This window comes from Suricata suricatta, chromosome 12, assembly GCF_006229205.1.
Source record: "Suricata suricatta isolate VVHF042 chromosome 12, meerkat_22Aug2017_6uvM2_HiC, whole genome shotgun sequence".
NCBI classification, from domain to species: Eukaryota; Metazoa; Chordata; class Mammalia; order Carnivora; family Herpestidae; genus Suricata; species Suricata suricatta.
The window spans coordinates 58,207,260-58,223,801 of NC_043711.1; the positions used below are offsets into that span (position 1 = coordinate 58,207,260).

At 38.0% G+C, this 16,542-nt stretch overlaps 1 protein-coding gene across 1 annotated transcript in view; it reads right to left on the reverse strand.

Moving 5' to 3' along the window:
• PYGB (glycogen phosphorylase B) overlaps positions 1 to 16,542 on the reverse strand; it is a 58,700-nt gene that overhangs the window by 30,999 nt on the left and 11,159 nt on the right. The window contains exon 2 of the mRNA XM_029919324.1: positions 12,687 to 12,788. Within this exon, the coding sequence (XP_029775184.1) occupies positions 12,687 to 12,788 (102 nt within the window). The remainder of the gene's footprint in view (positions 1 to 12,686; positions 12,789 to 16,542) is intronic.

Genomic DNA, 16,542 nt, shown 5'->3' on the forward strand with positions numbered 1-16,542 from the left:
GTTTTTACCCTTGAATGCTGTAGCCACATCTCAGCCTAGTAAGGCAAATTTTGTCTTGAGTTTGGAAGTCTTCAAAAGAGGCACAAATAGTAGCTAACTGACAGAAAGTCTACAATCTTGCTCAAGTGAGCTTCAGAACTGAAGACAGAAAAAGCATGATAAAGCACCTTTAACCTGTTTTTTTTAATTGAGATATAATTCACATACCATACAAATTCACCCTTTGAAGGCAACAATTCAATGGTTTTTAGCATATTTACAAAATTGTGCAACCACCATTAATTCCAGAACTTCACCACTCCAAAAACAAACCCGATACTCACTAGCAATCACTCCCAGTTTCCCTATTCCCTCAGGCCTTGGCAACACTTTTCTACTTTATGTCTCTATAGATTTGCCTTTTCTGGTCATTTCATTTAAATAGAAACAAACCACATATGGTCTTTTGTATCTAGCTTCTTTCAATTAGAATAATGGTTTCAGGATTGATCCATGTTGGAGCATATATCAGTACTGTTGATCACTGAGTAGCTTGTCACTGGAAGACTACTCCACATTTTGTGTATCCACTTATCAGCTGAGGAATATTTAGGCTGGTTCTGCTTTTGGGCTATTATGAATAATGCTGCTATGAACATTCAAGTACAATTTTATAGTGGATATATGTCTTCATTTTTCTTGGAAATAAACCTTGGAGTGAAATTGCTTGGTTACATGGTAAATTCTATGCTTAACTTTTTGAGTAACTGCCAAACTATTCTCCAAAGTGATTCTAACACTTAACTTTCTCCCAGCAGTATATGAGGGTTCCTATTTCTCCATATCCTAGCCAACATTTGTTCTCTGTCTTTATAAGCATAGCCACTCTACTGGGTATGAAGTGCTATCTCCTGGTTTTGATTTAAATTTTCTGATAACCACTGATGCTGATTATCTTTTCACATGCTTTTTGATCATTTGTATACCTTCTTTGGGAAAATTCTGTTCAAGTCGTTTGCCCATTTTTAAATTGGGTTGTCTGTCTCTTTGTTATTATTGTAAGAGTTCTTAATACATTCTGAATACTAGACCCTAATCAGATTTATGATTTACAATTATTCTCTCCCATTTTGTCTTTTCACTTTCTTCATAATGTCCTTTGATGACAAAAGTTTTAACTCTTGTCCAATTCATCTATTTTTCTTTTTATTGGTTGTGATTTTGATGTCGTTTCTAAGAATCTATTGCCAAAATCATGAAGATTTACCCATATTCTTCAAGAGTGTTACGGTTTTAGCTCTTACATTTAGGTCTTTGATCCACTTTGACTTAATTTTATATGGAGTATGAGGCAGGGATCCAGCTTCATTCATCTGCATGTGGACTTCCAACCATTCTAGCACCATTTATCAAAAATAATATTTTTTCTCTATTGAGTTATTTTGGTACTCTTTTCTAAAAAAAAAAAAAAAAAAAGCAACTGACTACATACGCCACCAAAAGCACAGGTGACCAAAAATGAAACTGGACTTCATGAAAGTTAAAACTTTTCTGCATCAAAGGATACTGTCAACAAAATGAAAAAGCAACCTGGAGGAAAATATTAGTAAATCTCTTATCTGATAAGGGATTAATATCCAGAATAGAGAAATCCCAAAAGTCAACAATAACAATAAAAACAAACAACTCAATTCAGAAATGGGCAAAGGACTTAAACAGACATTTCTTCAGAGAAGATGGCCAGCCAATACACACATGAAAAGATGCTCAACATCACTCATCATTAGGGAAATAATGGTTTTTTAAATATTTCTTTAAATTTTAGTTAGTTAACATACAGTGCAATATTGGTTTCAGGAGTAGAATTTAGTGATTCATCACTTACATACAACACAGTAGGGAAATAATGTTAATTAAAACAAAACAACAACAAAAAAAACCCACACCATCTCCCATACATTAAAATGGGTTACTACCAAAAAAAAAAGAAAAAAAAAAAAAAGGAAAACAACAAGTTCAAGTGCAGGTGAGGATGTGGAGAAACTGGAACTCTTGTGCACTGCTGGTAGGAAAGTAAAATGGCATCACTACTGTGGAAAACAATATAATGAATCCTCAAAAAGTTAAACATAGAATTTTCATATGATCCAGCAATTCCACTTCTAGGTATATACCAAAATAAATTGAAAGCAGGGTCTTGAAGAGATATTTGTATACTCATGTTCATAAAAGTATTATTCACAGTAGCTAAAAGGCAGAAGCAATCCAAGTGTCTATAGACCGATGAATGGATGAACAAAATGTGATACATACATACAATGGAATGTTATTTATAGATCCTTAAAAAGGAAAGAGATTCCGACATATGCTCCAACATGGATGAACCCTGAAGATAGTAAGCCAGTCATAAAAAGGCTAATACTGTATGATTTCACTTATATGAGATACCTAGAATATCAAATTCATAGAAACAGAAAGCAGAATGGTAGCTGTCCTGGGCCTGAAGGAGAGGAGAATGGGGAGTTAGTGTTTAATGGATACAGAGGTTCAGTTTTGTAAGATGGAAAGAGTTCTAGAGATAGATAGTGGTAATCATGGCACAAAATGAATGCAATTTATATTATATGTATTTTACCACAATCTCAAAATAATTGGGGGGAAATCAATTGACTGTAAATGTAAGGGTTTATTTCTGGACTCTCAATTCTATTCCATTGTTCTATATGTGTATCCTTAAACAAGTACCACACTGTCTTGAACACTGCAGTTTCAAAGTGAGTTTTGAAATTGGGGAGGGTGAGTCCTTCAACTTTGTTCTTTTTTTTATGTTTATTTATTTATTTTGAGAGACAGAGCATGCATGGGAGGGGCACAGAGAAAGGGAGACAGACAGAATCCCAAGCAGATTCCACACTATTCTTTTTCCAAGGATGTTTTAATGATTTCTGGTCTGGCGGCACCTGGATGGCTCAGTTGGTTAAGCGTTGACTCTTGATTTTGATTCTGGTCATGATCTCACAATCATGAGATCAAGCCCTGCTTTGGGCTTTGTGCTATGTGTGGAACCTGCTTGGGATTCTCTCTCTGCCCCTCTATAAATACATACATATGAACATACATACATAAAGATTTTTGGTCTGTGTGTTTCCATCTGGATTTTAGGATCAGTTTGTCAATCTCCACAAAGAAGACAACTGAAATTTTAGTGGGGATTGAAATAAGTCTATATATGAATTTGGGAAGTATTGCCATCTTAACATTAAGTCTTCCAAGCCATGGATGGACACGAGATATCTTTTCATTTTTAGGTCTCCTTTTATTTCTTTCAACAATGTTTTCTAATTTTTAGAACATAACTCTGTATCTCTTTTGGAAATTAATTCCTAAGTATTTCATTATTTTTGATTCTAAGTGGAATATTTTCTTAATTTCACTTTTGGATCATTCATTGCAGCTAATAAAAACTCAATTTCTGTATATTGATCTTATATCCTGCAACCTTGCTAAACTCATTCATTTGTACCAATATATTTTTATTTGTTTCCTTAGGATTTTCTAGATCATGTCATCTGCTCAAAGAGATAGCTTTCCTTCTTTCTTTCCAATATATATGCCTCTTATTTCATTTTCTTGCCTAAATACCCCAGCTAGAATTGTCAGTATGATGTTGAGCAGAACTGGTGAGAGTAAAATCTTTGGGACAAAGGATTAAGCACCAGCTGGGAACACCATCAGTCAAATAGAGACTGCAGGACACTCTACAGGACAAACTGTTTCAACAAATAAACTGCAAAGCAGAAGAATAAAAAAGAGAAGACTATAGATTAAGAGAGACTTAATAGACATATCAAACAAATACAGCTAGGTTTCTGAATATACTGCTTTAAAAAATTATAAAGCAATCAACAAACTTGTCAACTGACTGAAAATTATGGTCAGTATGACCCTATTTTTAGAGACACCTGTTAAATAGCAACAAGTGAAATATGCTGTTTGATATTAGCTTAAATAATTTGGGAGTAGCAAACGATGTGAGGGAAACAAGAGAGGTCATGAGTAGGCCTTGGTGACTGGTGGAGCCTGGTAATGGATATGTGGAAGGAGTTCTTCATAGCAGTCACTCAATCTTTGTACATATTTTAGATTTTCTATGATAAAAATTTTTTTAAATGTGCCCTTGATGGGAGTCAGGAGGGAGCTGCTTCTGTTGAAGTTCTAGTTTTTATTTTAATCTGCTCCTTGGAACTAATTTCCAGCCCTGTATGATACATCGGACATTGGTGGCATTTCACTTTTCATATTATATTATAAATGGGGGGCCCAGGGAAGGAGGCCCATCTAAGCCCTGCATCATCATCTGGTTCCCACTCAAAGCATGGGATACCCCACCTTACAACTAGAAGGGCCCAGAAACCATGTACCTAGAGACACTAAAGCTTTGATCATCGTGAAAACGTTTCAAATACAAGATTAATTAAAACTTAGAAATACCATTTTAAGAAAAAAATGTACATTTAAAAAGATAGGTAAATCATGAGAGACTTTTGAATGCTGAGCACAAACTGAGGGCTGAAGAAGGAGCGGGGAAGGGGAAGGCGGGGTGATGGTCATAGAGAGGGGCACGTGTGGGGAAGAGCACTGGTGTTATATGGAAACCAACTTGGTAATAAACTATATAAAAATAAATAAATAATTAATTAATTAAATAAAAAATAAAAAAGTCAGTTGCGTTGGATAAAAGATACATACTACCCTTAATTTTCTAATTTTCTATAATTAGTGTTATTTATGTAATTAATTATAAATATGGCATAATTATGGCATAAAAATTCCCTCAAATCTTTACTATCTATAAGAATTATATAAAGAGAATATGCTTTAAAAACTAAAACATTTCCTATAACAAATTCCACTGAAGACCTAGACTTTACATGTTCTGTGGTCCTTATAGACGCATTCTGATGTTCATATTCAGTAAGCAAAATTCAAATGGCAAATCACCTGCAAGCATAAATTCTAACTTTTTTAGGTAATTTTTCTCATTCTAATTCCAGTATAATTAACATACAGTGTTATTTTAGTTTCAGGTGTACAATACAGTCATTCAACAATTCCATACATCACCTGGTGTTCATCATAACAAGTGTACTCCTTAAGCCTCCTCAACCTATTTTACCCATCCCCCAACCCACCTCCCCTCTGGTAACCATCTATTTGTTCTCTATCAATAAGAGTCTGTTTCTTGCTTCTCTCTCTCTTTTCCCTTTGCTAGTTTCTTAAATTCTGCATATTGCTTGTTTCTTAAAATCATATGGTATTTATATTTCTCTGACTTATTTTACCAAGCATTATAATCTCTAGCTCCACCCATGTTGTTGCAAATGGCAAGATTACTTTTTAAGGCTGAATAATATTCCATTGTATATTACCGCCTCTTCTTTATCTATTCATCTATTGATGGACTCTTGGGCTGCTTCCATAATTTGGTTATTATAAATAATGCTGCATATATCCCTTTGAATTAGTGGTTTTGTATTTTTTGGGTAAATATCCAGTAGTGTGATTACTGGATCATAGCATAGTTCACTTTTAATTTCTTGAGGAAGTTCCACGCTGTTTTTTTTTTAATGTTTTATTTATTTTTGAGAGAGAGAGAGTGAGCAGGGGAGGGTTAGAGAGAGAGGGAGATACAGGATCTGAAACAGGCTCCAGGCTCTGAACTAGCTGTCAGTACAGAGCCTGACGCAGGGCTTGAACCCACAAACTGCGAGATCATGACCTGAGCCAAAGTCAGACGCTCAACCGACTGAGCCACCCAGGTGCCCCTCCACGCTGTTTTTAAGAGTGGCTCCACCAGTTTGCATTCCCACCAACAATGCAAGAGGGTTCCTTTTTCTTTAGCATCCTCACCAAGACTTGCTGTTTCTTGTGTTTTTTATTTTAGCCATTCTGACAGCTGTGAGGTGATATCTCACTGGAGTTTTGATTTGCATTTTCCTGAGGATGAGTAATGTTGAACATCTTTTCGTGTGTCTGTTAGCTCTCCGATATCTTAGGAGAAATGTCTGTTCACTTCTTCTGTGTGCATTTCTAAATTGGATTATTGGGGGGGCGGTTAGTTGTAGGAGATCTTTATATATTTTGGATACTAATCCTTTATAGGATAGGTCATTTGCAAATATCTTCTTCCATTCTATAAACTGCCTTATAGTTTTGTTGACTGTTTCCTTCACTGTGTATAAGTTTTTTTTATTTTGATGTAGTCTCAATAGTTTACTTTTGCTGCTACGACCAATGTTAGAAACCTTACTGCCTGGGGGCACCTGGGTGGCTCAGTGGGTTGAGCATCTGACTTCAGCTCAGGTCATGATCTCGCAATTCATGGGTTTGAGCCCTGCATTGGGCTCTGTGCTGACAGTTCAAAGCCTGGAGCCTGATTCAGATTCTGTATCTCCTCTCTCTAACCCACCCCTGCTCACTCGCTTGCTCACTCACTCTCTCTTTCAAAAATAAATAAACATTAAGAAAACAGAATTTTTTTAAAAAAGGAACTTTACTGCCTGTACTCACTTCTAGGATTTTTGTGGTTTCAGTCTTCACATTTAGGTCTTTAATCCATTTTGAACTTCTTTCTGTGTACGGTGTAAGAAAGTGGTCCAGTTTCACTCTTTGGTATATAGTCAACCAATTTTCCCAACTATTTGTTAGAGACTGTCTTTTTCTCATTGGGTATTCTTTCCTGCTTTGCTGAAGATTAATTGGCCATATAGTTTTGCATTCATTTATGGGTTTTCTATTCTTTTCCATTAATCTATGTTTCTATTTCTGTGCCAGTACCATACTATTTTGATCACTACAGGTTTGTAATATGGCTTGAAGTCCAGAATTGTGATGCCTCCATCTTTGCTTTTCTTTTTCAAAGTTGCTTAGGCAATCTGGGGTCTTTTGTGGTTACATATAAATTTTAGGATTGTTCTGGCTCTGTGAAAAATGCTGTCAGTATTTTGGTAGGGTTTGCATTAAATGTGTAGATTGCTTTGAGTAGTATACACATTTTAACAATATTTCTTCTTCCAATCCATGAACATGGAAGGTCTTTCCATTTCTTTGTGTCATCTTTAATTTCTTTCATCAAAAAATATATATTTTATAGTTTTCAGAGTACAAGTCTTTCACCCCCCTTGGTTAAATTTATTCCTGGGTATCTTATTATTTGGGGGGCAAATTGTAAATGGGATTGTTTTCCTAATTTCTCTTTCTGCTGTTTCATTATTAGTGTACAGAAATGCAACATATTTCTGTACACTGATTTTGTGTCTTGTGACTTTCCTGAATTTATTTATCAGTAGTTTTTGGTGGAATCTAATGTTTTCTATATAGAGTATCATATCATCTGCAAATAGTGAAAGTCTAACTTCTTCCTTACCAATATGGATGCCTTTTATTTCTTTTTTCTGTTTAACAGCTATGACTAGGACTTCCATTACCATGCTGAATAAAAGTGATGACAGTGTGTCCACTGTCATCTTGTCTTCTTCCTGATCTTGGGGGAGGAAGGGAGGAAGCTCTCAGTTTTTCCTGATGATGTTCACTGTGGATTTTCATATATGGCATTTATTATGTTGACATATGTTCCCTCTAACCCTACTTTGTTGAGGGTTTTTACCATGATCATATATTGTACTTTGTTTTGTTTTTTGTTTTTTATTTTTTTTAAATGTTTACTTTTGAGAGACAGTGTGAGCAGGGGAGGGGGAGACAGAGGGAGACACAGAATCTGAAGCAGGCTCCAGGGTCTGAGCAGTCAGTGCAGGGCCTGATATGGAACTTGAACTCACAAGTCATGAGATCGTGACCTGAGCCAAAGTTGGATGCTTAAGCAACTGAGCCACTGTACTTTGTTTTTATCATAATCAGATATTCTTTGAAAATGCTTTTTCTGCATTTACTGAAAGGATCATATGGTTTTAATGCTTTCTCTATTGATGTGATATCTCATGTTGACTGATTTGTGAGTACAAAACCACCCTTGTGTCTTGGGAATACCAATTGATCACGGTGAATGATTGTTTTAATGTACTATTGGACTCTGTTTGCTAGTATTTTGTTGAGGATTTTTGCATCTGTGTTCATCAGGGATACTGGCCTATAGTTCTCTTTTTATGTGGTATCTTTTTATCTGGATTTGGTGTCAGGGTAATGAATGAACTTGGAAGTTTTCCTTCCTCTCTATTATTTGGAATACTTTGAGAAAAATAGGTAATAACTCTTCTTTAAATATTAGGTAGAAGTCACCTGTGGAGGTGTATGGTCCTGGACTTTTTTCTTTGTTGAGAGTTTTTTGATTACTGATTTGACTTCTTTACTGGTTATCAACCTATTCAAAATTTCTATTTCTTCCTGCTTTAGTTTTGGTGGATTATATGTTTGTAAGAATTTATCCATTTCTTCTAGGCTGTCCAATTTGTGGGCATATAGTTTTCCATAATATTCTCTTACAATTGTTTTTATGTCTGTGGTGTCGGTTGTTATTTCTCCTCTTTCATTTGAAATTTTATTCGAATACTTTGTTTTTTAATGAGTCTGGCTAAAGGTTTATCTATTTTGTTGATCTTTTTAAAGAACGAGCTCCTGGTTTCATTTATCCGTTCTGTTTTTGTAATTTCTGTATCATTAATTTCTGCTCTACTCTTTATTATTTCCTTCTTTATGCTGGGGGGTTTGAGTTTTGTTTGTTCTTCTTTTTCTAGCTTTTTTTAGGTGCAAGGTTAGGTTTTTTGTTTTTTGTTTTTCTTGCTTCTTGAGGTAGGCCTATATTGTTATAAACTCCCCTCTTAGAACCACTTTTGCTATATCCCAAAGGTTTTAGACATTGTGTTTTCATTTTCATGTACTTTTATTCCATGTACTTTTGGATTTCTTATTTAATTTTGTGGTTAACCCACTAATTATTTAGCAGCATATTATCTACCCTCAAAGTATTTGTGGTCTTTCCAGATTTTTTTTCTTGTTATTTCTAGTTTTATAGTGTGGTATCTATCAACACTATGAAAAGATCCATGGTATGACTTCAATCCTTTTGAATTTGTTGAGACTTGTTTTGTAGCCTCATATGTGATCTATTCTGGAGAATGTTCAATGTGTACCTGAAAAGAATGTGCATTCTGCTATTTTAAGATAGAATATTATAAATATATCTGTTAAATCCACCTGATTGAAAGCCATAGTTTCCTTATTGAATTTGTTTGGAAGATCTATCCATCAATGTAAGAGGAGTATTAAAGTCCCCCACTATTATTGTGTTATTATCAAATAGTTCCTTTGCGTTTGTTATAACTATTTTATGCATTTGGGTGCTTCCATGTTGGGTGTATAAATATTTAAAATTATTATATATTCTTGTTGGATTGTTCCCTTTATTATTATATAGTGCCCCTCTTGGTCTCTTGTTACATTCTTTGTTTTGAAATCTATTTATTGCTTCTCCAGCTTTCTTTTGACATCTATTTGTGTGACAAATGTTTCTCCATCCCTCACTTTCAATCTGCAGGTGTGTTTAGGTTTAAAATGAGTCTCCTGTAGGCAGCATATAGATTGGTCTTTTTTTTTTTTTTAATCCATTCTGACACCCTGTGTCTTTTGATTGGAACATTTAGTCCATTTACATTCAAAGTGATTACTGTTAGATATGTATTTACTGTCATGTTATTACTTGTTTTTTGGTTGTTTCTGAAGTTTTTCTCTGACTCTTCTCTTTATTTCATGGTTTGCAGGTTTTCTTTAGTGATATATTTGGATTTCTCTCTTTATTCTTAGCATATTTGTTAATGGTTTTTGATTTATAGTTACCATTAGGTTTGTATATACCATCTTCTGCATTTAGCAGTCTATATAAAGTTGATGATTATTTAAGTTTCAACCAATTGTTTACTCCTCCCTATGTTTCAGGTGTGGACTGCTTTTGTTGAGTTTGCTGGGGTTTCTCTGGGCTTCCTGGATCTGGACATGTTTCCTTCCCCAGATTAGGGAAGTTTCCAGCCATTATTTCTTCAACTAAATTTTCTGCGCCCTTTTCTATCTCTTCTGTGATTCCTATAATGTTATTGTTTGATGGAGTCATTGAGTTCCCTAAGTCTATTCTTATTTTATATAATTTTTTCTCTTTTCTTAAGCTTGATTACTTTCCTATAGTCTGTGTTCTCAGTTATTGATTTCTTCCTCTGACTTTTCCAGCCTGCTGTTCATTCCATCAAGTATGTTTTTCATTTCTCTTATTGAACGCTTTATCTTTATGTTATTCCTTATCTCAGTGTTGACTGTCTCACTGATGCCTTCCATTCTTTTCTGAAATCCAACAAATATATGGACTTTACTTTAAATTCTCTATGAGGAATGTTATTTATATCTCTCTTACTTAGATCTCTGGCTGTGGCCTTATCTTGTTCTTTCATTTGGGATAAATTTCTCTGTCTTCTCATTCTAAGTCTCTATGCCTATTTCTGTATGTTAGGGAAGTCAGCTACATCTCCTATTCTTGAAAGTAATCGTTTTATGAAAAAGATGTCTTGAAAAGTGTCCTGCGGTGTAGTGTCCTCTACTCCCTAAAACCTGATGCTTCAGGGAATATCTCCAATGTATGCTCAACTACTGTGTCCTGGCTGCTTTATCCTTCAGGCCAGTCTCCTTGTCTGTTGTGGGCAATGTTCAGTCCCTGGCCTGAATGTGGCAAGTTTTAAGTAGGTATGCTCTGGTCTGCTTGTGAAATGAGACCTATCTCCACCACTGCTGGAACCAAGGTCCCTAAAAATTCCCACAATGGGAGACACGGTATGATCTGGGTTTTGGACAATTCTTCTGGGGGAGGGAACTCGCCACTTTGGGAGTGAGGCAAGCATGACTGGGAGGGGCGGTTCTACCAGGGTGTTGGGGGCAGGACTTGGTGCAAGCAAGTTACCTAGTGAGTGTTGGCACTGTGCCGGTTCCGGCAAGTGGCCCTGTGCTTATGCTGATGGGTAGGGAAGAGAAACAGTGCCTGTCAGTTCCTTTGTTCTTAGAGGGGTCTCTGTGAATGCTGTCTCTCTAGAACACATTCCAAAATGAGCAAATGACCTCCCCACTGTGTGCTCCAGGTCCTCTTCAGATCGTTATTTCCACATAGTATGTCTGCAGGTATTATCTGCCTTTTCTCCAGGAGCAATTCAATGCCTCTGGGTTCTACCCCAGTGAAGCATGCTGAACTTTAAAACTCCAGCCTTTAAGGGGTGCCTGGGTGTCTCAGTTGGCTAAGCATCCAATTCTTGTTTTGGCTCAGGTCATGATCTCACAGTTCGTGAGTTCAAGCCCTGTGTCAGGCTCTACACTGACAGTGCAGAGCCTCCTTGGGATTATTTCTCTCTCTCTTCTTTGCTCTACCCCTCAAAATAAAGAAACATTAAAAAAAATTCAGGCTTTAAGCCCCACTGGGCACAAGAAGTCATGAAATCAGAATTCTCTCACTTTCCAAGTCAACTGCTATAGGTATTTGTCTTTCCCATGTACTCCCCTGTGTGCTATTCTCTCTTGTCCCTCTCTGCAACTGTGGCTCCTTCCCCACCACAGTGGGCAAGATCTGATCCATTTCTTTATCAAACCACATCTCCATACTTCCTACCTTCTTCGATGTGGCCTCTTCTCTCCCTTTAGTTGTGGAGTTTGTTCTGTCATTCTTCAGGTCCATTTCTGGGGTGTTTAGAGTGACTTGATAGTTATCTAGTTGTGTTTGTGGGACAAGGCAAGCCTAGGGTCCTCCTACTCCAACATCATCTTCCGTTCCAGTCTCTTTATAGATACTTTTCAGCAAACAATTTCCATTTTGGGGGAGTCCAATTTTTTTCCAAATTTTTATTGTATCCTGCCTGAGACCCATGTGAGGTCCCCATCACGCTGCTACCAACAGGGCCCTAGAGTGCCTCACACCCCAAAACTGAATCACAGCAAAGGCAGTGGAAGATGCTGGGGGAGGAAAGACTCTGGTGAAGACCCTGCTATGTAGGTGCAGGAGGGCAGGAGTGCTGCATATTCACACCCTAGAAATTGTACACTGAGTGTCCAGTACAGGAGGAAGATGGTGTCCAGGGAAGTGGGTACAGAGCAGAAAACAAACAGAATGGATTCCAGCTGTGCTCTAAAACTACAAATGAAGTGTGGAGGGAGTCAGCCTCCAAGGAATAAGTGTTAATTAAGACCCCTTCAAGCAAAGACAGTTTTTATTCTGACTGGGGAGAAGGGATAATTTTATACCTAGAGGATAAGATGAGCACAAAAGGTTGCCTGGGGCAGGAGAGGGGCCCAGAGGTGGGTTACTAGTTCAGTAAGACAACTACAGATGGGACAATACCAAATACTTCTGCCCTGGAGTAAATCTGCCCCTGGAGTGGGTGTGAGGAGTTGTAATGGCTCCTAAAAGCCTTGAAACCTTAGCAACACAATGAAATGCCATGCTTGCACTCCCATGTATTAGCTTTCCATCCAATCCTTACTTTTTCCCCTTAAGAAAGAGTGTCACCCACCAACCCGTTCTCCCCCACATAGGACAGACTATGCCATAAGTCACTACTGGCCCCAGAGGGCAGCAAATCTCAACATCAGTGTTCATCTCTGTGGGGCCTGGATTAAAACTCAGTGTGCCATGAGAGGCTACCCAGCAGCCCATCCCCAAGGCCCTGTACCTGATAAATCGCTTCATCACAAGCATTCTGAAGGCCTAGGTTCACCATTGTGTTCTGCAGTGTCCGGCCCATGTAGAATTCCAGGGAAAGATAATAGATGCGCTGAGGAGATAAAAGCAAGCATCTTAGATTTCTTTTTCCATCCCCACACACAAGGAAGATTAGAGTGATGAACAGATTCATAAGAGTACCTATTTAGGGGTCTCATTTAGGCTACCCACAATCCCCCCTAAATAGACTCACTCCTTTTGCCAAGTCTTGGCCAAACTCAGCTTTCCAAAGGCAGCCCACCCAGGACCCTTCTATAGCAAAGCTCTGCTCACTGCCTGGATATAAGCTGGCATCCCTAGACAGCAGGAGGCAGGGCAGGGCAAGGCAGCAGTGGGAATAAGGCTCCCAGAACAAACAGAGCCAGGTTTGAACTTAGCTTGACCTCTTCCCCACCATGCACCCTTGAGCAAGTGACCTCTTCACATCTCTAACAGAGGATAAAACAACTCTGGGCGGGGGGGAATATTTTCAAGTATTAACAGCTTCTGACACCCATGTTAAGTACTGGGTAAACACCACACAGTCAACATAACTGGATGGATGGATGGGTGGACACAAGTCGGGATAGTGCCTACTGCCTACTGGCTGGCTCTGGGGGACTGGAATATGTGACATTCTGTGTAAACAAGGAAGATGACCACCCACACTCACTGGGAGCCAAGTGGGGTTCTAAGCCCATGCATGGTACCATTTACTCCTCACAACCACCCAGGGGGGCCACTGGGTGGCAGTGGCAGAGTCACAATCCGGCTCTCAGAGTCTTGCTCTTACACAGGACTCCATGCTGCTTCCTAGCATCAAAAGTAAGGCCTAGGAAAATAAATGGGGAAGAAGGGAGAAATATTCCTCATAGATGAATTCCAATGAATTCATGCAGATGGAATGAGCAAGATAGAAAATCAGCATGAGTACAGTGTAATTGGTGTAGACAATAGCCACTGCTGAACACTTTTCTATCTGTACAGCTTTTATATCTGTACAGCCTCTATTACCTGCCCCGCCAAAATTTATTCATTACCATGGTGGTTTTAACAAGGTCAAAATGTCTGATATCCTTCACCCCAGCAGGTGGTGCTCAATCCCCTCCCCTGAAGGTGAGCTGGCTGAGGTGACTCCTATCTACTAAACAGAGCTGGGAGGGGAAACTGTAACTTCACAGAGGAGAAACCTGCTGACGCCACCTTCCCCCGGTGAAAGGATAACATCACCAGTGACGGGTTGTGGTGATGTGCTTTGATGACAAGGGGACTCCACTGCTGAGGTATTCTTTCCAAGCTCCCTAACCCACACTAATTTGGAGAAAACCTTGGATGGGCCCCAACTAAGTCGTTTTAAAGAACTGCCTGACCAGTATCCATCAGATTGTCCAACATTGTGAAAGACAAGGAAAACCAACAACCATCCCACATGGGAGGAGATTAAGGAGATTAAGATGATAACTAGGGGGCCCTGGATTTGATACAGGGACAGAGACAATATAAGAGGAAAAACTGGTCAAAATGTGAAGAAAGTGCTAAGCCAGTGTCAGTTTACTTTGGTAACTGTGTTGTGGTCATTCAACATGCTAATATTAGGGGTAGTGGAGGGAGGGCTACATGGTGCTCTACACTATCTTTGTGATCCTCTGCAAATCTAATGTTGCTCCTAAAGGAAAAGTTAAAAAGAACAAAACTAGGCCTTGAAAAAGGGTGTCTGTGAGTGTGCGTACATGCACAATGATGAGAATGTGTCTTGGATTCAGATGTGAGTCCACAGAGAAATACTGACTGTACTATGGTTTTATCTTTCCTGCAGGTCAAAATGTTCAAAATACAATTTAAAAAAATCAATTTTCCTACTGTTGCAGAATGCAGGGAGAGAATTCACTTTCCACAGACTCCAGGGAGGGCTTGTCGGGCCAGGGCTTTACTGGGATGCCCACATAGGGTGAGCTGCCTGAGTGGCTTTGGGACCCACGTTCCATGTAGTGACCCTCTTGAAGTGTCTTTTTTATACTCCATTTAGAATTCTGACCAGCAGCTGACTAGAAACCTTTTGAGAAAATTCCATGGCCATCTGCCGTCCACTCACTGTTTCAACAGTGTTGCTCTCTGGGTTTTTACAGCTGCATTCAAACCTTTACCTCACATTTCACTCCTCAGAACCATGAGAGGATGAGCAGGTAGAAAGGGGTTCCACATTTGCAAAATATACAAGCAAGGGAACTAAGGTAATGGAGAGACATCCCATGTCAGTGGATTGCAAGGCTTAACATTGTTAAGATGGCAATACTCCCAAAATGGATCAACATATTCAACACAACCCCTGTCAGAATTCCAGCTGGCTTCCTTGCAAATTGACAAACTAATTAATTCATTAGGTGGATTGGGGGAATCCATCAGATGGAAATGTGAGGGATGTGGACTAGTCAAAACAATCTTGAAAAAGAAAGACAAAGTTGGAAAACTCACACTTCCTAACCTCAAACCTTATTACAAAATTACAGTCAGCAAGACTGTGTGGTACTGGCATTAAGTATGGACACACAGAGCAGTGAAATACGGGGTCCAAAAATCAACTCTCAAATTTATGGTCAACTGCTATTCAAAAAACATGCCCAGATAATTTAGTCAGAAGAACAATCTCTTTAATAAATGGTGTTGAGACAACTGGATATCCACATACCAAAGAATGAAGTTGGACCCCTACCTCATACCACATACAAACATTAATTCAAAGAAAATCAAAGATCTAAATGCAAGAGCTAAAAACTATACAACTTTAAGAAGAAAACAGACTAGGCAATGGTTTCTTTCGTATGATACCAAAAGCACAAATAAGAAAAAAACATAGATTAGACTTCACTGAAGTTAAAGACTTTTGATAACATGAAAAAATAAAAAGGATAACCTATAGAATGGGAGAAAATATTTGCAAATCACACAATTGATGAGAGAAGCTGTATCTAGAACACACGTACAAGTTAATAATAAAAAGACAAGGTGGTTGGGCAAAAGATCTGAACAGACATTTTGGTAAAGAAAATACATAGTGCCAACAGGCACATGAAAAGATGCCCAACATCGCTGCTCATCAGGGAAATGCAAATCAAAACTACAATGAAACATCAATTCACATCCACTACACCATGACTATAATCAAAAAGTTATCAGATGAAAATAAATGTTAGCTAGAATTTGAAAAAAATCAAAGTCCTCACACATGGAGTATGAAAGGAGGGTTGTAAAATGGTTTAGTAGCTTTGGAAACAAGTCTGGCGGGTCCTCAAAAAGTTACAAGAGAATACCAGCTCTCCTCCAAGGCATGTATCCAGAAGAAATAAAAACCTATGTCTACCCAAAAACCTGTATGTCAGAGAATGGAAACCACTCAAATGCTCATCAATTGGTGAATGGATAAATAAAATGTGGTATATTCATATCATGGAATATCATTCAGCCATAAAAAGGAATCAAGTACCAATACATGCTACAACACAAAGGAACCTAGAAAGTATTACACTAGACGAAAGAAGCCAGTCACAAAGGACCATATATTGTATGATTCCATTTATAAAATATAGGTAAATCTAAAGAAATGCAAAGTATTTTTACAGTTGCCTAACAAGGGGGGGACAGGATGTTTGCATTGGGTGATAGCTAAAAGCTGTGGGGTTTCTTTCTGGAGTAATGAAAATGTTCTAAAATTGATTGTAGTGACCATGGCCCAACTCTGCGAATATATCAAAGACACTGAGTTGTGCACTTTAAATGAATAAATTGCATGGTATTTGAATTTTATCTTAAAGCTGTTACCAAAAAATACA